The sequence below is a fragment of the Scyliorhinus canicula genome, chromosome 1 (assembly GCF_902713615.1).
Source record: "Scyliorhinus canicula chromosome 1, sScyCan1.1, whole genome shotgun sequence".
In the NCBI taxonomy this organism is placed as follows: Eukaryota; Metazoa; Chordata; class Chondrichthyes; order Carcharhiniformes; family Scyliorhinidae; genus Scyliorhinus; species Scyliorhinus canicula.
The window spans coordinates 83,795,856-83,818,455 of NC_052146.1; the positions used below are offsets into that span (position 1 = coordinate 83,795,856).

General features: G+C 45.3%; 1 protein-coding gene across 4 annotated transcripts in view; it reads right to left on the reverse strand.

Annotated features, from left to right (window-relative positions):
- The window catches only part of LOC119964689 (tumor necrosis factor alpha-induced protein 3-like), a 125,939-nt gene that overhangs the window by 64,058 nt on the left and 39,281 nt on the right, over positions 1 to 22,600 (reverse strand). The window contains exons 1-3 of one of the 4 annotated variants that reach the window (XM_038794529.1): positions 21,759 to 21,838; positions 16,157 to 16,486; positions 7,367 to 7,542 (exon numbers count right to left, since the gene is read on the reverse strand). In XM_038794529.1, coding sequence (XP_038650457.1) covers positions 7,367 to 7,542; positions 16,157 to 16,460 — 480 coding nt within the window. In that variant the 5' untranslated portion in view covers positions 16,461 to 16,486; positions 21,759 to 21,838. Of the gene's footprint in view, positions 1 to 7,366; positions 7,543 to 16,156; positions 16,487 to 16,688; positions 16,954 to 18,114; positions 18,254 to 21,758; positions 21,839 to 22,600 lie in introns of those variants that run through there. The other 3 variants (XM_038794519.1, XM_038794508.1, XM_038794539.1) reach the window with 3 other exon arrangements.

The window sequence follows — 22,600 nt, forward strand, 5'->3', positions numbered from 1 at the left end:
GTCAGTAACTGACTCTTTCCTAGCATTTTATTTACCTTCTCTCGAACAAGCCCCAAATATTTTATAAGAACTTTTAAAAGCCTTTCTGCTCATTGTCGTGAGGAATGGTTGGGTCGGGGAATGAAATGCCTCCCATCCAGGGCACCAGTGTCAGCATCAAACACTCTTAGTACAACTAGGTCTAGAGTAATAGTCTCGCTACTCAGTCCCAAGAAAATGTCTCAGCGCTAAGATCAGAATGTGATTTGGAGCATCTCCCACACCAGCCATACTGTGGCCTCCCAGTTATCCACTGGCCAATCTAATGTTCAATGCCAATTTTCACCAAAATAAGGACAGTTTTCAGCTTTCGACCTTTGTCCATTAAAAACTGGATTGAAGCAAGCCAAACTTACATCACATGGACCCTTGAACTCATCAAACTATAGAATTTAGAGCAACTCTTTTTTAGAACAACAATTTGAATTTATATGGCACTTTTAACAAGAATAATAACAATAATAATAATAATATTTTTATTGTCACAAGTAGGCTTACATTAACACTGCAATGAAGTTACTGTGAAAAGCCCCTAGTCGCCACGTTCCAGCACCTGTTCGGGTACACAGAGGGAGAATTCAGAATTCTCAGCTGGTACGGGAATTGAACCAACGCTGCTGGCCTTGTTCTGTATCACAAACCAGCTGTATAGCCCACTGAGCTAAACCAGCCCTGGCACTGGCATAGGCAAGCAAGCATGTATCATCAGTACTGGTCTCCTGCCCAGATAAATGGAGAGGGTTAATGGCAAGAAGGGCGTCCGGCTGCCAAATCCAAAACTAAGGGCTAATATGAAGAGTGATGAAGCTGCCTTGTGGTGGCCCCATGTAACTTGAGAAAACATTTAAGGTGGCGAGAGAGGTTCAGTATCTGGGGGTCCAGGTAACGCATGAGTGGGCAACAATGCATAGGTAGAACCTGATGGGGTTGGTTGAGGAAATCAAGGGGGACCTTAAGAGGTGGGATACGCTGCACCTGACATTGGCGGGGAGGGTGCAGGTGGTGAAGGTGAATGCGCCGCCAAGATTGCATTTGTGTTTCAGTCCCTCACGATTTTTCTCCCCAAGGCTTTTTTCCAGAGGGTGGATGTGCTAGTTTTTGAATTTGTGTGGGCAGGGAAGGTGCTGAGGGTGAAGAGGGCTTTATTGCAAAGGCAGAGGTGGGAAGGAGGGGTGGCGCTCCTGAATTTGTTACATTATTATTGGGCAACGAGTGTGGCGAAGGTATGACGATGGTGGGAGGCGGAGGGGCCAGACTGGATCAGGTTGGAGGAGAAGCTATGTAAGGGTATGAGCCTGAGGGCTCTGGTGACGATCCCGTTGTCGCTCGCTCCGCGAGGTATATAGGAAGTCGGTGGAAGAGTCAGCTATAAAAATCTGGAAACAGCTAAGGAGGCACTTTAAACTGGGTCGCATGTAAAAGGGAAAAAATGTACAAACTGTATACTTTGATTGGATGTTAAGATATGTTATTTTGTTGAATGTGTTTGGAATAAAATATCCTTTAAAAAAAATGTAACTTGGAAAAAAGTCAAAATGAAGAAGAGAGAGAACATTTCCCAAATGCATTGGCAGGAGTTGAATCGAATAACAATTGGCACTGAGCCAAAGGAGGGGATATTGGGAAGAATGACAAAGGGCTTGGCCAGAATGGGTTGAAAATGTGGGAGGAGAAGGAAGAGGTGGAGATTTTTAGCAAGAGAATTCCAGAACTAATGGCCAACTAATTGAAGGCATATCCAAATAGCCAGAGACTGGACATAGATCCACAAGTGGAACCTGACCAGCCTGGTGGAGGAAGTAAGAAGAGACCTTCAAAGGTGGGGCTCACTCCCACTCTCCCTGGCGGGGAGAGTGCAGACAATTAAGATGAACGCACTGCCAATGTTCCTCTTCCTGTTTAGATTCATTCCGATCTTCATCTCCAAGGCCTTTTTCTAAAACGTAGACAGTCTAATCATGGCATTTGCGTGTGTGTGTGTGTGTAAGGGGGGGGGGGAGGGCCTGGCCTTACCAAACCTAGGGGGGGGGGGGGGGGGGCCTGGCCTTACCAAACCTACAATACTACCACTGGGCAGCAATGGCAGAAAGAGTGAGGGAATGGGTACAAGAACCCGACACAGATTGGGTACAAATGGAGGAGGCATCCTGTAAAGGAACGACCCTCCGGGCCCTGGCCACAGCAACACTCCCATCCTCTTCGGCAAGATGCACAACGAGCCCAGTGGTAGTGGCCACGCTGAGAACGTGGACCCAGCTGAGACAACACTTTGGGATAACCAAAATGTCCCCCATGGCTCCCATCTGCGGCAATCACAGAATCCCCCCAGCCATGCTGGATGCCACCTTCAAAAGATGGAGGTGGGACGGAGAAACACTGACAGTCGGGGACTTCTACGTAGGGCGCAGACTGGAGACGCTGGACGAACTGACGAGGAAGTGGAAACTAGCAAAAGGACAGGAAATGAGACACCTCCAAATAAAACACTTCCTACGCCAGGAGACAGTAGGATACCCCGGGGCCCCAGAAACAACACTACCAGAGGACCTGATGGGCACAAGCAACAAGAAGGGGGGGCTATGTGGGAAAATATACAGACAGCTACTGAACAGAGCCCGGACTCCACTGGACGAGACCAGACAAAAATGGGAGGGCGAACTGGGGACAGAGGTAGGATGGGGACTCTGGAGCAAAGCACTGAGCAGGGCTAACTCCACCTCCTCCTGCGCAAGGCTCAGCCTAATGCAGCTCAAAGTGATGCACAGAGCGCACCTGACCAGAACCTGAATGAGTAGGTTCTTACCAGGGGTGGAGGACAAATGTGAGCGGTGCCAGAGGGGCCCGGCCAACCACACCCACATGTTCTGGGCTTGTCCCAAACTTGCTGGGTTCTGGACTGCCTTCTCCAAGGTAATGTCCAAGGTTGTGGGGGTGAGGATGAAGCCATGCCCAATAGTGGCAATCTTCGAGGTATTGGAGCAGCCAGAACTACACATGGGGAAGCAGCTCCACTTTCCGGCCCGAACACCATAACTCTTTATTCCTTTATTCTTCAAAAATCTATCTATCTTTATCTTGAAAACATTTAATGAAGGATCCTCAACTGCTTCATTGGGCAAGGAATTCCATAGATTCACAACCCTTTGGGTGAAGTTCCTCCTAAACCCAGTCCTAAATCTACTTCCCCTTATTTTGAGGCCATGCCCCCTAGTTCTGCTTTCACCCGCCAGTGGAAACAACCTGCCCGCATCTATCCCATCTATTCCCTTCATAATTTTATATGTTTCTATAAGATCTCCCCGCATCCTTCCAAATTTCAACGAGTATAGTCCCAGTCTACTCAACCTCTCCTCGTAATCCAACCCCCTCAACTCTGGGATTAACCCAGTGAATCTCCTCTGCACACTCTCCAATGCCAGTATGTCCTTTCTCAGGTAAGGAGACCAAAACTGAACACAATACTCCAGGTCTTGCCTCACTAACACCTTATACAGCATAACCTCCCTCGTCTTAAACTCCATCCCTCTAGCAATGAAGGACAAAATTCCATGCAACTTCTTCATCACCTGTTGCATCTGTAAACCAACTTTTTGCGACTCATACACTAGGACACACAGGTCTCTCTGCACAGCAGCATGTTTTAATATTTTATCATTTAAATAATAATCCCTTTTGCTGTTATTCCTACCAAAATGGATAACCTCACATTTGTCAACATTGTATTTCATCTGCCAGACCCTAACCCATTCACTTAACCTATCCAAATCCCTCTGCAGACTTCCGGTATCCTCTGCACTTTTTGCTTTACCACTCATCTTAGTGCCGTCTGCAAACTTGGATACATTGCACTTGGTCCCCAACTCCAAATCATCTATGTAAATTATGAACTATTGTGGGCCCAACACGGATCCCTGAGGGACACCACTAGCTACTGATTGCCAACCAGAGAAACACCCATTAATCCCCACTCTTTGCTTTCTAGTAATTAACCAAACCTCTATCCATGCTATTACTTTACGCTTAACACCATGCATCTTTATCTTATGCAGCAACCGTTTTTTTCATAAATTTAGAGTACCCAATTCATTTTTTCCAATTGAGGGGCAAATGAGTGTGGCCAATCCACCTATCCTGCACATCTTTCGGTTGTGGGGGCGAAACCCAATCAAGCATGGGGAGAATGTGCAAACTCCACATGGACAGTGACCCAGGGCCGGGATCGAACCTGGGACCTCAGCGCCTTGAGGCAGCAGGGCTAACCCACTGTGCCACCGTGCTGCCCTCATGCAGCAACCTTTTGTGTGGCACTATGTTAGAAGCTTTCTGGAAATCCAGATATACCACATCCATTAGCTTCCCATTGTCTACCGCACTGGTAATGTCCTCAAAAAATTTCACTAAATTAGTTAGGCATGACCTGCCCTTTATGAACCCATGCTGCGTCTGTCCAATGGGACAATTTCTATCCAGATGCCTCACTATTTCTTCCTTGATGATAGATTCCAGCATCTTCCCTACTACCGAAGCTAAACTAACTGGCCTATAATTACCCGCTTTCTATCTACCTCCTTTTTTAAACAGTGGTGTCACGTTTGCTCATTTCCAATCCCGTGGGACCACCCCAGAGTCTAGTGAATTTTGGTAAAGAGAAGGTGGTGGTGAGCTGCCTTCTTGAACTGCTGCAGTCTGAGTGATATAGGAACACCCACAGTGTACTATCTATAGCTGGGGTTTTCAAACTCAGGGTCGCGATTGGTCATGGAGATCCGAATCATAGAATTAAGTGCAGAAGGAGACCATTCAGCCCATCGAGTCTGCACCGGCCCTTGGAATGAGCACCCCATTTAAGCCCCGCATCTCCACCCTCTCCCCTTTATCCCCGTAACCCAATCTAACCTTTTTGGACACTAAAGTCAATTTAGAATGGCCAATCTACCTAACCTGCACATTTTTGGACTGTGGGAGGAAACCGGAGCACCCGGAGGAAACCCACGCACACAGCGGGAGAACGTCCAGACCCCGCGCAGACAGTGACCCAAGCCGGGAATCGAACCTGGGACCCTGGAGCAGTAAAGCAACTGTGCTAACCATTATGCTATCGTGCGAGAAGCGCCCAACGGCCGCAACTGGCTTGTAAGAATGCTGGCCACGACCAGCCTTTAAATAGAAGCGATGGAGTCTTTCTGCCAGAAGCGGTGACAGAGAGCAGGTCACGAGCCTGACATGTACACTGACGTCACATGCCCTGTACGTCCATGCTTAGGGCCGCAAAATCACGGGGACGAAATTTCTCCATTTTGTAGCTACCAAAAAGGAAGATTACAGGAACGTGTGAAGATCTGAAGATGGGTTATTTTGAAATAAGGAAGAGAGGGCCAGAAACACAAACAGGCCAGGGTCCCACAACTGAATGTGCTGGAGAGAGATGCTCAAGAGAGTCCACTGAAGGACAAAGCAGTGCTGATGTGAGCTGTATGCAGAGCTCCAGGGCCTCTGGTGTACAGCCAACAAAAGAAAAAACTGAAATCGGGAACAAAGCAATATAAAAATGATTTCTTGACGTGTGGCTTTGTTAATTGCGCCAGTGCAAATCAGGATGCACAGCCCATGTGTGCTATATGTAAGGAAGCACTGGTAAATTAAAGTTTAAAACCTTCAAAATTTCAAAGGCATTTGAAGACTCAGCATGGAGAGTTTGTGGACAAACCTCTTGATTTTTTCAAAGGATGCAGCGAGAGATAATCGTCAGCTGAAGCCCTTAGCAGAAATGTAACATTGAATGACAAAGCAAGTGAGATCGTGAGGGCCAGGCATATTCACCTGTCGCATTAAAGGTAAGTGAAAATGAGCGCAGCACGGTGGCACAGTGATTAGCGCTGCTGCCTCAAGGCACCGAGGTCCCAGGTTCGATCCCGGCTCTGGGTCACTGTCCGTGTGGAGTTTGCACATTCTCCCCCGTGTTTGCGTGGGACTCACCCCCACAACCCAAAGATGTGCAGAGTAGGTGGATTTGCCACGCTAAATTGGCCCTTAATTGGAAAAAATGAATTGGCTACTCTAAAAAGGTAAGTGAAAATGGTGGGTCGCGACGGTCGGCTAGTTGGTAAAAGTGAGTTCCGGGAAAAAAAAGTTTGAAAAACACTGATCTAAAGAATGCACTGTAGGAACTTTCCAAGGCTCCTTCAACAGCAACTTCCAAACTTGTGCCCTCTAGACCAGTACCATTTAGAAGGACAAGGGCAGCAGATACATGGGAACACCACCACCTGACGTTCCCCTTCAAGTCACTCACCATCCTGATTGGGAATTATATCTCTGTTCCTTGGGATGTTTACTGCATTTCAGGGGCCATATAAATATGAGATTGAGAATAAATTGAGACAGTCAGTGATAAAAGTGATTAATATTGAGTTTAGCTGAAATCTACAATACAAAGAGGTTTGAATTTTGAGTTATGCTGGGTCAGCACTGGCCCCTAACATTCTCTCGAAGCTGCATGGGTGGACTGTTGTGCATAATAATATAGCAATGGGGGGGACAGTCGTGCATAGTGATGCAGCAATGGGTGCACAGTCGTGCATGGTAATGCAGCAATGGGTGGGCAGTCGTGCATAGTAATGCAGCAATGGGTGCACAGTTCTGCATAGTAATGCAGCAATGGGTGCACAGTTCTGCATAGTAATGCAGCAATGGGTGGACATTTGTGCATAGTAATGCAGCAATGGGTGGAAATTTGTGCATCGTAATGCAGCAATGGGTGGACATTCGTGCATAATAATGCTGTAATGGTTGCACAGTTGTGCAGCAGTCCAGACCACACAGCAATAAACAAACCACTAAAAGCAAAGAAACGAAGGAACATTGAGTGTTCTTATCATCCATCAAACAATGGATAAATACCAGAAAGGAAAATATGTGAATTCAAGTAAAATATTGCAAATGCACAACAGACTGTTCAATATTTTAAGAAGATACATTAGGTGTATAGCCTTTCAATTCAGACAAATGAGTTCACACTTGCAATGTTAACCTAACTTTTCCTGTCACAGATGTTGACAGACAGCTGTGCATTTCCTGTGTTTTCCACTCTTGGTTCAGATGTTCAACTTTTTCAGTTATTAAATTTTACTCTGCAATCATAATATCTTTGGAAATTTGAAATTCTCTCATTGAGCAGGAAGAGAGCCAACATGAAATTGTTGGGGGGGAATTATAAGTCTGTGAGCCACGAGTGATTGGAGCATGGCAGCTTAATTCATATCCATTCTTGTCTTTATTTCCATTGATCTGATAAAATAAAAAAAATAAAAAAGATTTCTAACCTTACCTCAGATTCCTGAAAGAGAGTTGAGTCTTCTCTGTATTCTGTCCACAATCTTAATTTGAAGTTTGTGTCTTGTGTTTTGACCAATGCCTCATGGAAGGTTTCCTGCAGGTCCAGATCTGTGTCCTGAACACCCCACATATAGAGAGAGATGGAATGCAGAAGACTGTTCCCTTCTCCTGCTCAAGAGGAATTACGTTTATAAACACAGTACAAATACAATTATTAAACTGCTAATTTGCAAAGGCGTGGGAGGGTTCAGTGAGTGAGCAAATGATTTGAAACTCCTGACAAACAAATTGGATGGTATCAGAAACAAAATGTCAGTCCATCTGACTGTCCCAAAGCTTCCCTCCAAGTGGCTGAAAACCCTCGGATATAGAACCTAACTGCACTTGCCTCGGTTTGTTAATCTACTTATAAATGTACCAAAAATTCCTGGGTTTTTAAAACATTTGCAGACCTGTCAGAAAAATTCTACAATTCGAAATGATGGCATTATTTATGCCAATCTGATTTTGGAGTTAGCTGCATACCTGATCACCCAAATTACTTAAGGAGGTGGATCTTATCAAGCTAATGTAAGATGATGATAAAGATTTTGAGATAAGTCACAATTTAGCACATATGTCAGATAAAGAATTAAATGCTTGAAGACAGACAAGTGGCTGGAACACAAGCCTTTCTCACTGGGTCTGATGGGGGAATTGCACTCAGTCAATAAAACTATTGTCGCTTAAACGTAACATAAAAGTTTAGTGATATTGTACTAAAAAAATGTCATCTGAGATGACTAAAAAGGCATTGTTTTAAACTACAGAATAACAGAGTCCAGAGGCTACTGGACTGTATGAAGAGTGAGAAATCTAATGAGAACGATGATTTCAGCAGGGTTCATAAGACCATAAGACATTGGAGCAGAATTAGGCCACTCGGCCCATCGAGTCTGCTCCGCCATTCAATCATGGCTGATAGTTTTCTTATCCCCATTCTCCTGCCTTCTCCCCATAACCCCTGATCCCCTTTGTATTCTTGTTTCTAAGCAACTGACATTACATCGGATGTAGTGACTTAGGGCAGTTTTCCAAAAGCTCAAATTAGTAACTTCTCAAACTCCAATTAGATAATTTTCTACTTCAATTCTTCTGACAGAGTTATGTTTTCAACTTCGCTTCAGATTGAGTGTGACTGCATTTCGCATCCAAAGGTCAGACCTTGGGACCCATCCTGACAAAACTTGGGCTGTTCTGGTTATTTCTATTATGTGTATTTTGCTTCAGTATGTGTTGAAGGAATAATTAGGGGAGGTGGTAACATTGTGGGATTGTCACTGGACTAGTAATCCAGAGACCCTAGGTAATGCTCTAGGGACCCGGGCTCAAATCCCAACACAACAGATGGTGAAGTTTGAATTAAATTTAAAAATCATGAAACAATTGTCAATTGTAGAAAAAATCCATCTGGTTCACTAATGTCCTTTAGGGAAGGAAATCTGTCATCCTTACCTGGTCTGGCCTACATGCTCGTCCAGATCCATAGTAATGTGGCTGACTCATATCTGCCCCTTTGAAATAGTCGAACAAACCAATCAGTTCAAGGGCAATTAGGAATTGGGCCAGTGGTGCTCACATTCCATGTGTGATTTAAAGAAGGCAACCTCTAAGTTTAAAACAGTGTCCCCTAGTTCTGGATTTTCCCACAAGAGGAAACATCCTTTCCACGTCCATCTTGCCAGAACCGTTCAAGATCTTAGACACTTAAATCAAGTCACCCCGCACTCTTCTAAGCTCCAATGGAAATGAAATGAAAATAAAATGAAAATCGCTTATTGTCACGAGTAGGCTTCAATGAAGTTACTGTGAAAAGCCCCTAGTCGCCATATTCCGGCGCCTGTTCGGGGAGGCTGGTACCAGCCCAGTCTGTCCAACCTTTCCTCATAAGACAACCCGCACATTCCAGATATCAATCTAGTAAACCTCGCCTGAACTAACTCCAACACATTTTCATCCTTCCTTGAATAAGGAGATCAAAACTACACAGTATTTGTGGTGCGGTCTCACCAGTGCCTGTATAACTGAAGCATAACATCCTTACTTTTATGTTCAATTCTGCTTGAAATAAAGGATAACATTCCATTAGCCTTCTTGATTACATGCTGCATCTGCATACTAACATTTTGTGACTTATGAATAAGAACACTTAAATCCCTCTGTATCTCGGCATTTTGCAGCCATGCTCCATTTAAATAATACCCTGCTTTTTTATTCTTCCTGCCAAAATGAACAACTTCACATTGTCCCACATTACTCTCCATCTGCCAGAAGTTTGCCCACTCACTCAACCTACCTCTGTCCATCTGCAAACTCTTCCTAACATACTTTCCTATCTCTCTTTCTGTCTTCTACACATTTAGCTACCATGCCTTTGCTCACCTCAACTAAGTCATTGATGTAAATTGTAAAAAGTTGAAGCCTCAGCACAGACCATTGTGGGACTCCACTCAACAAATGAGACAATGACCCATTTATGCATACTCTCTATTTCCTGCCAGGCAGCCAATCTTCACTCCAGGCTAATATGTTACTCCCTGCAGCATGAGCTGTTTTGCAATAACCTTTGATGTGGCAACTTATCAAATGCTTTCAAGAAATCTGAGTACAGCATGTCTACAGGCTCGCCTCTATCCACAGCACATGTTACTCCTTCAAAGAACTCTAGTAAATTGGTTAATCATGATTTCCATTTCATAAAAACATGCTGACTCTTTCCTAACTACCTTGCGCTTGTCTAAGTGCCCAGTTCTAACATATTTAATGATCAATTTGAGCACCTTCCCCATGATGTGAAGTTAACTGACCTGAAGTTTTCTGTCTCCCTTCCTTCTTTAATAGAGCGGTTAGATTTGCTACTTTCCAGTCTGATAGCACCTTTCCAGAATCCAGTGAACTGTAGAAAATTAACACCAACGCATCTACTCACTCATTAGCCACCTCTTTAAAGACCCCAAGATGAAGCCCATCATGACCCAGTGATTTTTCAGCCCACAGCTCCATCAGTTGCTCAGTGATTGATTGTTATTTCACCAAGTTCCCTTCTCCCCCCCCCCCCCCCCCCCTCCCGATTTACAGCAATTACTGGAATGTTTCTTGTATCCTAGCAAAATATCTGTTCATTTCATCCGCAATTTCCTTAATATCTATTATTAACTCTCCCATTCTCACTCTCTAGAGGCCAATACTCACTTTGCTGACTCTTTTCCTGTTTAAATACTTGTGGAATCTCTTGCTCTCTGTTCTTAAATGCCTAGTTAGCATCCTCTAATTTTTTTCTCCTGATTATTCTGCCCTTCAAACCTTCTCTGCCATTCAATAAGATCATGCCTGATCTTTTATCACAGATTTACCTGTTGTATGGTGTTGGATACTGTTTGGTGAGTCTTAATGAAGTCTTCATAGTTTTAAGTAGGTTAAATGTGTGCATTTATTAACTAAAAGAACTATGCACATATACGGTAACAGGTTCACGCTAGGGGCTGTTTCCCACTAGGGGCTGTTTCCTCGCCTGTTGATACACACAGCTCTGTCCAACTCTAGACAGTCTCTGGGTGCGGGTCATGTCCTTCTTACATCATTGGGTGGACAATACCGTGCTCAGTCCAATGTGCCAGACCCTGAAACTATGCACACTATCCCCCAAATTCCTAGAGTACCCTAAAATGTATTGATCTCTGACTGAATACTGAACATCTGCCCCAAGGCAGAGAATTCCAACCCTGTGAAGACAGTTCTCCTCATCTCAGTCCTATTAGCTGACCCTCTGGCTAGAATTCTGCACTGTCGAGATTCTCTGTTCCCACAGGCAGCCCACCCCTGCCCGTGGGTTTCCCAGTGGCGTGGGGTGGCTACAATGGGAAATCCCATTGACAAGCGGCGGGAACAGAGAAGCTAGCCACCAGTGAACAATGCGTGGCCAAAAAACACGTGGCTGGGGAACAGGAAAATCCAGTCCTATATCTTCGGTTTGAAACATCTAGTTTTAGACACTCCAGCCAGAGGAAATATCCTCTCAGCCTCTACCCCATCAACACATTACGATTTTTAAAAAAATGTTTCAATGAAGTCACCTCTCAATATTCTAAACGCGAGGCCAGAGTTTCCCAAACTGGGTTCTGCGGAACGCTGGGTTCCGTTGGGTAAATCCGGCGTTCCACTGCAGGCCAGGCTGATGCATACAATTTGAAAAATGCTATGACTTGACCAGTCAGAGGTTGAGAGATGAGCGAGAGAGAGTGAGTGTGAGAGAGGTGATCTTATGTGTGAGAGCGAGAGACAGAGAGAGCACGGGAGAGAGAGGTGGGAGTGTGAGTATGTGTGAGAGCGAGAGGCAGAGAGAGATGAGAGAGAGCGAGTAAGTGTGAGCGTCAAGACAGTTGAGAGTGTGAGAGCAAAAGAGAGAGAGAGTGAGAGAGTGAGAGAGGGAGAGAAAGAGAGGGCGGAATTCTCCGCTCCCGCGAAAAATTGGGAAGGCCGTCGTGAACTCGGCCGAGTTTCACGACGGCCTCGGAGGCCACTCCTCTCACCTTATTCACCCCCACCAGCGGCCCTCCGTAACTCTCGGCTGCCGGGCCTTGAAGCTTGCGTCTAGGCGGCGCGCCGAGAATGACGCGGCCGGCGCGCCTAAGTGACGGCTCCAACCCGCGCATGCGCGGCTGACGTCACGACGGCTGACGGCTCAAACCCGCGCATGCGTGGTTGCCGTCTTCCCCTCCGCTGCCCTGCAAGACGTGGCGGCTTGATCTTGCGGGGCGGCGGAGGGGAAAGAGTGCATCCCTTTGAGACGCCGGCCCGACGATCGGTGGGCACCGATCGCGGGCCAGTCCCCTCCCGAGCATGGCCGTGGTGCTCGCTCCCCTCTCCGCCCTCCACAAGCTTCAAACGGGCCTTTGGCGCCCATGTTCACGACGGCAGCGACCAGGTGTGGTTGCCACCATCGTGAACCGGTCGCGAACGGCAGGCTGCTCGGCCCATCCGGGTTGGAGAATCGCTGGTCGTCGTGAAAAATGGCGAGCGGCGATTCTTCGTAGCGGGGGTGGGAGAATCGCGGGGGGCGCCGGGGGGACGTGTCGTGAGTCGCCCGGCCCTCCCACGATTCTCCTACCCGGCGTGGAGAGCGGAGAATCGCACCCAGAGTGAGTGCGAGAGAGAGGTGAGAGCGTATGTGTGAGAGCGAGAGACAGAGAGAGCGCGAGAAAGAGCGAGAGATGAGAGTGAGTGTGAGTGTGACAGAGAGAAGTGGGAGTGTGTGTGTGTGTGAGAAGTGAGTGTATGTGTGTGAGAGAGATGAGAGTGTGAATATGTCTGAGGGAGCAATGTGAGTGTGTGTGTGTGTGAGAGGTGAGAGTGTGAGTGTGTGAACGAGAGGTGAGTGTGTGTGTGAGAAAGGTGTGAGTGTGTGTGTGAGAGGGAGAGCCGAGACTGTGAATGTGTCTTTGAGAGAGGTGTGAGTGTGTATGTGAGAGAGGTGAGCTATGAGTGTGCATGTGAGAGAGAAGGGAGAGTATGAGTGTATATGTGAGAAAGAGAGGTGAGCTTGTGTGAAAGAGATGTAAGTGTGAATGAGAGAGAAGTGAAATAGTCTGTGAAAGAAAGGTAAGCTGTGAGTGTGTGCATGAAAGAGAGAGGTGAGTGTGAATGTGTGTATGTTGGTGTGGGAGAGTGTGTGTGTGTCGGAGAGGGGAGGGTGTGAGTGTGTGGTAGGAAAGTGAGTGTGTGTGTGAAAGAGGTGAGAGTGAATTTGTGTAAAATAGATGCGAGTGTGTGAGGTGAGAATGTGAGTGAGAGTGTGTGAGAAAGAGAGTGAGAGTAACTGTGTGTCTGCGAGAGTTGAGAGTGAGTGTGTGTGAGAGAGAGGAAAGTGTGTGTGAGAGAGAGGTGAGTGTGCATGAGAGAGGTGAGTGGGCATGAGAGAGGTGAGTGTGTGTGTGTGAGAGAGAGAGGAGTGTGAGTGTGTGAGAGAGGCGAGTGTGTGTGTGAGAGAGAGGTGAGTGTGTGTGTGTGAGGGAGGTAAGTGTGTGTGTCAGAGAGGTGAGTGTATGTGTAGGAGAGAGAGGTGAGTGTGAGAGAGAGATAAGTGAGAAAGAGAGATGTGAGTGTGTGTGAGAGAGTGAGAGTGTGGTGTGTGAGGGACAGAGAGGTGAGTGTGACTGTGAATGTGTGTGAGAGAGGTGTGTGAGCAAGGTGAGTGTTTGAATGTGTGAGAGGTGAGAGTGTGAGCATGTGTGATAGAAAGGGGAGTATGTGTGCATGATAGAAAGGTAAGTGTGTGTGTGTGTGAGAGACAGGGGTGTGTGTGTGTGAGAGAGAGATGAGTGTGAGAGAGAGCTGAGTGTGAGTGAGAGAGGTGAGTGTTTAAGAGAGGTGAGTGTTTAAGAGAGGTGAGGTGAGTGTATGTGTGAGAGAGGTGAGCCAATGTGAGAGGTTAGTGTGTGTATTTGTGAGAGCGAGGTAAGTATTTGTATGTCTGAGAGGTGAGAGTGAGTATATGTGATAGAAAGGGGTGAGACTGTAAGTGCGAGTATGTGTGAGGGAGAGTAAGAGTGAGTGTGTGTCTGAGAGAGGTGAGAGTGAGTATGTGTTTGAGAGAGATGAGGTAAGTTTGTGTGTGAGAGAGAGGTGAGTGAGAGAGAGGTGAGTGTGTGTGTGAGAGAGATAGGTAAGACTGTGCGTATGTTGATGAACGAGAGATGAATGTAGTGTGAGAGAGAGGTGAGTTTAATCATCTGGCTGGACAGCTGGTTTGTGATGCAAAACAAGGGGGGCTGAACCTCCCATCGGCTGAAATTATTCATTAAGGCTCAATCTTGCCCCTTGCCTGAGGTGTGGTGACCTTCAGGTTAAACCACCACCACTCAGCTCTCCCCCTCAAAGGGGAAAGCAGCCTACGGTCATCTGGGATTGTGGTGACTTTACTTTTACTGATATGAGAATCCAGCTCTACAGTAAGACTCCTGAGATTAAGCAAGTTTGTGGCAAAGAAAAAGCATCTCTCCTCCCAGTAAAAATTACAAAATGTTAAGTACTTTGTTGAGAAAGATAACTTTTTAGTGACAATAAATGTGTGTATATATATATATATGTATATATATGAAATAGAAAATATGTTAATAAATTTGATTTTGTATATTTGTACCTATTATGCAAAAATAATGTTATTTTTTGAGGTTTAACTCTTCACTATAATAAGAATGCTTCTCAGAGTCTGGTCAATACACGTGGGAGGTCAAAAGTATTCTGTGGCTGGAAATGTTTGGGAAACCCTGCTCTAGGAAATACAGGCATCAATTTCACCACATATGATAAATCTTTCCTCCCACAAGCCAATTGGTGAATCGTTATTGCGCTCCCTCTAAGGCAACTATGTCCTTCCTTCGTGAGATCTCTGATTAATCTTACTGCTCCTGATTCTTTTCAAAAGTATAAAAGAATACCACAACAGCCATTTAATGTTTTACTAATATTATTTTCCATATCTGTCCACTGTGATTACCATACCTCTTGAATAACATCTTTCATAGAATCTACACTGCAGAAGGACGGCATTTGGCCTATCGAGTCTGCACCGGCCCATACAAACAGCACCCCACTCAAGCCCACATCTCTACCCTATCCCCGTAACCCCCACTTAACTTTTGTTGGACACTAAGGGCAATTTATCATGGCCAATCCACCTAACCTGCACATCTTTGGACTGTGGGAGGAAACCGGAGCACCCGGAGGAAACCCACGCACACACGGGGAGAACGTGCAGACTCCGCACAGACAGTGACCCAAGCTGGGGGTCGAACCTGGGAGCCTGGAGCTGTGAAGCAACTGTGCTAACCACTGTGCTACCGTGCTGCCCCTGATTGGATAACTGATTGGTTATCATTCCCATACAACAATTACAGATCTTTGAGCCAGAGGATGAGCTGCTGCATAAATATGGCTGCCCCTTATTTTTCTTTCATCTGGGACTTAACAGTCTTCAAACAGATTAAAATGATGCCCAAAGTAAATGATGCTACGATAGTGGTCACATCCAGCCTCCATTTCTGCAGCACTGTGCTGACCTTAGGCAGTAAATGAGGTGATTCCTGTGGCACTGGAGGCGCTGAACTACCTGAAAAGGTGCACTTCTCATTCCTTAATTCTTGAAAACATGGGCAAAATGTCTGATGCATTATGAATTGTGAATGGTGGATTTGGGAATACAATCACTGATTTCAGTTACTGCCTTCTACTGAACAAAAGTCAATCGACCTCAATCTCAACCTGAAATATTCATCAGCATAAAATTAGACTCATACAATACTCGCTAATGGCATAATTGTATTTCTAGGTTCATGCAAGCTGACATCATTTAATATATTCATCTTTAAAAACATATCATAATTGTCCACATTTGAACTGTATCCTGGTTCTAGACATTTCCTCGATCTGTATAGTTCATGCAAATAAATTATGTTTATCAGATTATTTCTAAGATAATTTTAAGCAGCCCATCACCTTATGCTGCTCATTAACCACCTTAAAAACTGTTACAAACTTTAGAACCAGGTCATAGATGTTTTTTTAAAAATTAATAATATTTGAACAATAATGTTTGTACCCACAGTATTTCTGCACAAATACACTTCTGAATGGGAAAATGGATACTTTACAAGAAATCTAACATCATTTGCTGCTGAAGATGTATATTTGTATTGGACTTGTAAATATCTTCATCATGTAAACATTTTCATTCCCCTTTTCTTACCAGAAACCTTGAGTGGAAATTGCTTCGTGACCTCTTTGCACCAGTTCAATGTTCTGGCTTCTTGCAACGCTTTCCACACGGTCACATCCAACAACGCTTGTTCCAGGATTCTCCTGAACTTGGCCGGGTAGCCTTTGGTGCTGCATAACTGTACCGTGCAAACATGCAGTGTGTTGAGATGATGGATAAGGGGGTCAGCGCTTGTTGGTTTAATGATATCTTCACGAATCAATGCTCGCAGTTTGGCCGCTTTGATTAAGTTGCTGTCTGCCAGTGTGTCGGGTAGAACCCCCGTCCTCTCCATATCAGCCGGTCAGGTACACAGCAGAGCTGGAAACCATGGGGACAAGTTGGTGAACACAATGCACCATGTCGGTTCCATAAGTAACTGCAACATGAAACCCAATGAACTGACCCCACCTCCCCACCACTTATAGAAACCTACTTTTCTCTTGGCTGATTTTAAACTCGCATTATCAATATAAAGGATTCCTTTCTCCATCCGAGCATTCTGAACCTGCTCTATACTCACCCAGTGTTTAACTTGTTTCAGTCTAAATACTAGCGTCGAGCTGTGAGTGTTTGATGGGTGTGAGAGGGGACTTTCCACTGGGTGAAGTTCGCCTTAACCCCTTGCTCCCCACGACTTGCTGCTCGCTTTTCCATTCCCTTCACTTCACAGCGTTTGCAGGGGGAGAGCTTTCAGCTTTGTTATATTCCAGTTGTTTGTGATATCTGGGATATCCAGACGAACATTAATTGAGTTATAATGCTCTCCGCCGGCTCTCCTCTCCCACGCAGTTTCGTGGCGCTATTCGCGATTGAACATAAGGGTTAACTGAGTTAGTCATTCGCTTGTAGTTTGTCGAGCTCTCGCTCATTGGCCTTGAATACGTTTTTTTTTTAAACTGAAATTTAGATCGACATTCTTGACTCTGAAATCCCGGTGGCTTTATTTATTCTACAATGGCGCGAAGCTATTACAAATAAATAGCTTCCGTTGCTGCCCGTTTTAATTATTGCAACTGTAGTATTAATTTATTATTGTCTAACTACAGTATTAGTATAACTAGTATTAATTTATTATTGTCTAACTACAATATTAGTGTAACTAGTATTAATTTATTATTGTCTAACTACAGTATTAGTGTACCTGTAGTATTAATTATTGTCTAACTGCAGTATTATTGTAACTACTGTTAATTAATTATTGTCTAACTGCAGTATTATTGTAACTGTAGTATTAATTATTGTCAAACTACAGTATTATAACTAGTATTTTATTATTGTCTAACTACAGTATTAGTGTAACTGTAGTATTGATTAATTATTGCCTAACTACAATATTCCAATTTCAATATAAAACTGACAACGTGTGGTTGTTAGTAATCGCATCGTACAAGACTTGTTTAAGCGCCGACAGTTAAATACCCAGTACCTTTTTTCTTGCTTTACTGAGTAATTATAATAATTATTATAACAACAATAATAAGCTATCAATAATTACTATAGGTTGCCTTTATAAATTTGAACGTTTGATGTCAATTTACTAGTCATCATAGCGAAAAGGAAACTTCATTTCAAACAGTTAGGGGTATTTCTTACAAACGTTCCCCTTTGGATTACCCTTGGGTTTAACCTCCAAACAGTTTAGTTCGATATTATATTCAATAACTGTTTCACGGAGGTAGTTCGCGGTGACATCAGGGCATGGTGGGATTCTTTGTTACAACTTATAGCTTTTCCACATTTGTCAAACTCAGCTAACCAGGAAATCACAACCGATTTTCATAATAACTAAAGACAGATACCACCCAACAGTAACACACCCGCCAAGTAAAAGGACCAAGTTTAATCCGATCCTTTATCAAAACGTTCGCCAAGCAAAGTATTTTTTTTAAATGTTGCAATCCTTCACAATTAACAAAATCAGCCACATATAACAGATATAAATATACCTTCGGGTCCCAGCAGTATGCTGTGTGATGTTCTGTCGCACCCTTTCTGTAATGGAGTGAGGTAGAGAACCAAAATATTTGTTATTTCTGAGGTAACTTCCTTGAATGTCTCCAAAGGATTTTTTTGCACTTCTTGTGTACTGGCGCCACTGCTGCTGCCTTTAAATATTGCTCTCACAGTCAATGCTATTTTGCTGATTGTGAAGGATTCATGGGCAGGACTTTCTTTATCCTGAACTCTGAAAAACTGAGCAATGCACCTGAGCTGGACCCAATCTTTAATGAATTAGTCTCCATTCTGGGCCAAGGGGACAATGAATCATAGAATCATATAATTTACAGTGCAGAAGGAAGCCATTCAGCCCATCAAGTCTGCACCGACCCTTACAAAGAGCACCCTACTCAAGCCCACGTCTCTACCCTATCCCTGTAACCCAGTAACCCCCATTTAACCTTTTTGGACACAGGGCAATTTAGCATGGCCAATCCGCCTAACCTGCACATCTTTGGACTGTGGGGGGAAACCGGAGCACCTGGAGGAAACCCACACACACACAGGAAGAACGTACAGACTCTGCACAGTGACCCAAGCTAGGAATCGAACCTGGGAGCCTGGAGCTGTGAAGCAACTGTGCTAACCACTGTGCTACCGTGCTGCCCGTGGAAACATGAACTAAAAAACTCCAGTGACAAAATATGTTTGAATAGTGTATGTCATCAAGTATTCCAGGGGCCACAGCCCAAGAATAAGGTGGAAGCCATTCAGGACTGAAATGAGGAAGAACTTCTCTCAGAGAGTTGTGAACTTGTGGAATTCTCTAGCACAGAAAGCAGTTGGGGCCAGTTTGTTGGGTACATTCAAGAGGGATCTGGATATGGCCCTTGCGGCTAAAGGGATCAAGGGGCATGGAGAGAAAGCTGGGATACTGAATTAGTATGATCATATTGAATGGTGGTGCAGGCTTGAAGGGCCAAATGGCCTACTCCTGCACCTATTTTCTATGTTTCAATTCCTGCTGTCCGTATCTTTTAACAAAAATAAACGGCTTGTGATCCTGGTCATCCAGATGTCCCCCAGCAGAAACCAGCCAATCATTTAAACCATTCTATGTGAAGGTGAAACCCATACTGTCTTGTGCATGCTCTTGCCAATTTATCCCACTCATTTTAAACCACTTTCAAACAATGTTTATCTGTAATAGTTTCACGCCAATGTAAAATTTATCCGCAATAAAGCCACTGTTGATCGCAGAGTCAGAACGGCAATGTGAATTTCAGAATCTTATTCAAGGCCAGTGAGTCAACTCCAGCTGATTGGCAGAGTTGGGAGGGAGGAGTCTGACACTAATTGGATCATTGTTCAATAGAGCCAGCACTGGGGAACATTAAAACCATAAAGAATTCTTCAAGGAGTGTGTTACCTTGGAAACTGTGAATAAAAACAAGGGTTTAAGTAAAAATAAAGCCCGAAGATATATTTTTAAACGTTTGCCACGGTACGTGTTTCGGTAATAGAAGGCTGCTGGGTTTATGATACTCACAGAGGTTTGTCCAATTCACCCAGGGATTAAAACTCTTGTGAAGAGAAAGGAATGGCATCTACTGGTAGCAATTTATCAGAAACTACATGAACTGTGTGATATTATACTTTACTCCAAATCACAAAAAGTAGGAAAGGAGGAAGATGTACTTTCTCAGGAAAGGTATTGTAAGTTCAAACCCACCAGAAAGTTGTGGGATAATATATAACACATACTCTGCTTGTTTATGACCAGAATCTTCTCTGCTTTAACCCTCCTGAAAATTGAGACATGGGGTGGACATCCTCTCTCTATCTCTCTCATCCTCTCTCTCTCTCTCTCTCTCCCATCCACTCACTCTCTCTCATCCCCTCTTTCTCTCTCTCATCTCCTCTCTCTCTCTCTCATCCCCTCCCTGTCTCTCTCATCCCCTCCCTCTCTCTCTCATCCCCTCCCTCTCTCTCCCATGCCCTCTCTCTCGCTCATCCCCCTCTCTCATCCCTGCTCTCTCTCTCATCCCCTCTCTCTCTCATCCCCTCCCTCTCTCTCATCCCCTCCCTCTCTCTCATCCCCTCCCTCTCTCTCATCCCCTACCTCTCATCCCCTCTCTCTTCCTCATCCCCTCTCCCTCATCCCCCACTCTCTCATCTCCCCTCTCATTCCCTCCCTCTCTCTCTCAACCCCCCTCTCTCTCAACCCCTCTCTCTCTCATCCCCTCTCTCATCCCCCTCTCTCTCATCCCCCCTCTCTCTCATCCCCTCTCTCTCTTCCCCCCTCTCTCTCTTCCCCTCTCTCTCTCTCTTCCCCCCTCTCTCTCTCTCATCCCCTCTCTCTCATCTTCTCTCTCTCTCATCCCCTCTCTCTCTCTCTCTCTCTCATCCCCTATGTCTCTCTCATCCCCTCTCTCTCATCCCCTCTCTCTCATCCCCTCTCTCTCTCATCCCCCTCTCTCATTCCACCCTCTCTCTCATCCCCTCTCTCTCATCCCCTCTCTCTCTCTCTTCCCCCCTCTCTCTCTCTTCCCCCCTCTCTCTCTCTCTCATCTCCTCTCTCTCTCATCCCCTCTCTCTCTCTCTCACTCTCATCTTCTCTCTCTCTTATCCCCCCTCTCTCTCATCCCCCTCTCACTCACATCCCCTCTCTCTCTCATCCCCCTCTCTCTCATCCCCCCCCTCTCTCATCCCCCCCCCTATCTCTCACATCCCCCTCTCTCACATTCTCTCACTCAGGGCTGGATTTTCCAATTTGGAGACTATGGCCCCACGCCGGCGTGGGAACGGTGGTGTTTTATGCCAGGAAAACTGATGCAAAATGACCACCGATTCCCATTTTGCTGGGGGCTAGCAGAGAGGCAGCATAGAGCACCCGGCTCTAGCTGTCAATATGGCCCGGAGAATTGCCGGGTCCATGACTGCGCCGTGCTTCATGATGGATGCTGCTTATGGACCCAGCCCGCAAAATAGTTTCCCCCTTCGGCCGGCTGGCACACCCCGGACTACCCCACCAATAGTGCCCCAGCCCGAATATGTCCACCCCTGCCCGCTGATCGGCCCTCCCCCGACTAAGTCCACAGCCGTCACGTTCAGTTCCCGATGCTGAGACCATGAGAGACCCACGCCATTGGGAACTTGGCCCGTCGGGGACGGAGCATTGCGGGGCGGGCCTCAGCCGACGTATAGAGGCCATGGATACAGCGTGCGGTGTACTCGCATCTCTCCATCTTCCATTCTCGTTTTCTCATTCTCACATTCTCTCTCTCCCATGTTCTCTCTCACACATTCTCTATCTCTCTCATTCACCCCTCATTCTCTCGTTCCCCCCTCATTCTCACTCCCCCTCATCCTCTCTCCCCCTCATTCTCTCGCCATCTCACCATTCTCATTCTCACATTCTCACTCATTCTCATGTCCTCTCTCATATTCTCATTCTCTCTTTCTCATTCCCTCTCTCTGATTCCCTCTCTCTCACGTTCTCTCTCTCATTCTCTCTATCTCTTGCATTCTGTCTCTCTCTCTCTCATTCTGTCTCTATCTCTCACTCTCATTCTGTCTCTCTCTTGCATTCTCTCTCTCTCCTATTCTCTTTCTCTTGCATTCTCTCGATCTAATCCTCTCTCTCTCTTACCTCCATTGATATTTCGCTTTTGAAGAAAGTGGAAATCCCCTGACCGCAGGTCAGAGACTCGACTGCCAGCCGCATGCTCAGTAGCAGGCTGGGATTTTCCGTCCAAATTTATCATCTAAAAAAAAACCTCCAGCAACGGATCAACTTTCATTTAAAGAGAGATTGACGGTGACTTAACTTCCAAATGTTTTAGGTGTAGCGTTGTTTTAGGAGTGATTTTAATATTAGTAAAATGCCACGATGTTTATGTTTTCCAGTTTTGATTATTATGAGTGACCTGTTTACATCCCTTAACAGGAATAATGGCGACGTTCAAGTCCTTGTCATCTGTTTTCCAGGCCGGTATTGACCTTAAACAATCAGAAGAATTTGATTTGCCCATATTGTGTGTTAATCTTTAGTTGAGTGCCGATGTGAATGAAGGAGGGGGTGGCAGGGGGCAGCTTTTTTACTATTGGTTCATGGGATCTGGGCGTGGCATTTATTGCCCAGCCCTGAGGGCATTTCAGAGTCAACAACATTCCTGTGGATCTGGAGTCACATGTCGGCCACACCAGGTAAGGACAGCAGATTTCCTTCCCTAAATTAGTGAACCAGATTTTTTTTTTTTACAACAATCAACATGGTTTCATGGTCATCATTAGACTTTTAATTCCAGATTTTTATTGAATTTGAAGTTCACCATCTGTCGAGGTGAGATTCAAACCCAGGTCCCCAGCACGTTACCCTGGGTCTCTGGAATACTGGTCCAACAACAATACAACCACATCACTGCCTCCACCTGTAATGACCAGAAAGTGACCAACATTGAGGCATGGGCAGATCCAGAGTAATGCCTGTTC